The sequence below is a fragment of the Mesoplodon densirostris genome, chromosome 12 (genome assembly GCF_025265405.1).
Source record: "Mesoplodon densirostris isolate mMesDen1 chromosome 12, mMesDen1 primary haplotype, whole genome shotgun sequence".
Lineage (NCBI taxonomy): Eukaryota > Metazoa > Chordata > Mammalia > Artiodactyla > Ziphiidae > Mesoplodon > Mesoplodon densirostris.
Genome location: NC_082672.1, coordinates 56305467 through 56306732, shown reverse-complemented (window position 1 = coordinate 56306732; position 1266 = coordinate 56305467). Strand labels below are relative to the sequence as shown.

General features: G+C 31.2%; 1 protein-coding gene across 1 annotated transcript; it reads right to left on the bottom strand.

The window, feature by feature from the left end:
- Positions 1-288: 288 nt before the first annotated feature.
- Positions 289-520, bottom strand: KANTR (KANTR integral membrane protein). Its single transcript, XM_060114548.1, is given in 2 exon segments — positions 289-360; positions 362-520. Coding segments are annotated over 2 exon segments (231 nt in total).
- Positions 521-1266: the final 746 nt, after the last annotated feature.

Sequence of the window (1266 nt, the reverse complement as noted above, 5' to 3'; positions counted from 1 at the left end):
TCAGACCTTGATGGAATTAAACTAGAAATCAATAACAAAAAGATAGGTGGAAAATCTCTAGATACCTAGAGATTAAGTAACAGTTATAATTAACACATGGGTCAAAGATGAAATTTCAAGAGAAATCTTAAAAAATATTTTGAACTAAATAAAAATGAAAGCACAACTTATTAAAATGTGTGGGATGCAGGGAAAGCAGTGCTTAGAGGGAAATGTATTGCAGCAAATGCATATATCAGGAAAAAAGAAAGGTATACAATCAAAAATTTAAGCTTCCACATTAGGGATCTATAAAAAGAAGAGCAACTTAAATCCAAAGTAGGTAGGAGAAAATAAATAATAAAAATTTAGGTTAAAAAGTCAATGAAATTGAAAATAAGAAACCAATAGAGTGAATAAACAAAAGCAAAACCCAGTTCTTTGAAAAGGTCAATAAAATCAATAGGCCTCTAGCCAGGCTAACTAAGAAAAAAAGAGAGAGGACACAAGTTATTAGTATCAGAAATGAAAGAGAGGACATCATGACAGATCCCATGGATATTAAAAGGATAATAAAAGAAGACTCTGAACAACTCTATTCCCCCAAATTTGATAACCTAGACAAAATGGACCAACTCCTTAAAAAATACAGTCTACCAAAACTTACATAAGAAGATATATACAATTTGAATAGGTCCAAATCTATTAAAGAAATTGAATCAACAAATAATAATCGTCCCAAACAAAAATTACCAGGCCCAGATGAGCTCACTGGTGAATTCTACCAAACATTTAAGGAAGAAATTATACTAATTCTCTACCATCTCCTTCAGAAGACAGAGACAGAGGAAATATTTCTTTAACTCATTCTGTGAGGCCAGCATTACACTAATATCAAAACAGACAATGAATTACAAGCAAAGAATACTACAAACCAATATCTCTCATAAATGTAGATGGAAAAAATCCTCAACAAAATTAGCAGATAAAATCCACCATTACGTAAAAGCACTATATACCATGAATGACTGGATTTATTCCAGGCAATCTATCACATCAACAAGCTAAAGAAGAAAATTTCTATGATCATAGTAAGAGTTGCAGAAAAAGCATTTGACAAAATCCAAGACCCATTAATCTTAAAAAACTCTTAGTAAACTAGGAATAGAGCTGTACTTACTCAATTTGATAAAGGATATCTACAAAAACTACAACTAACATTATACTTAATGTTGAAGAGCTTAATGCTTTCACACTAAGATCAAGAACAAGTCAAAGATGACCCCT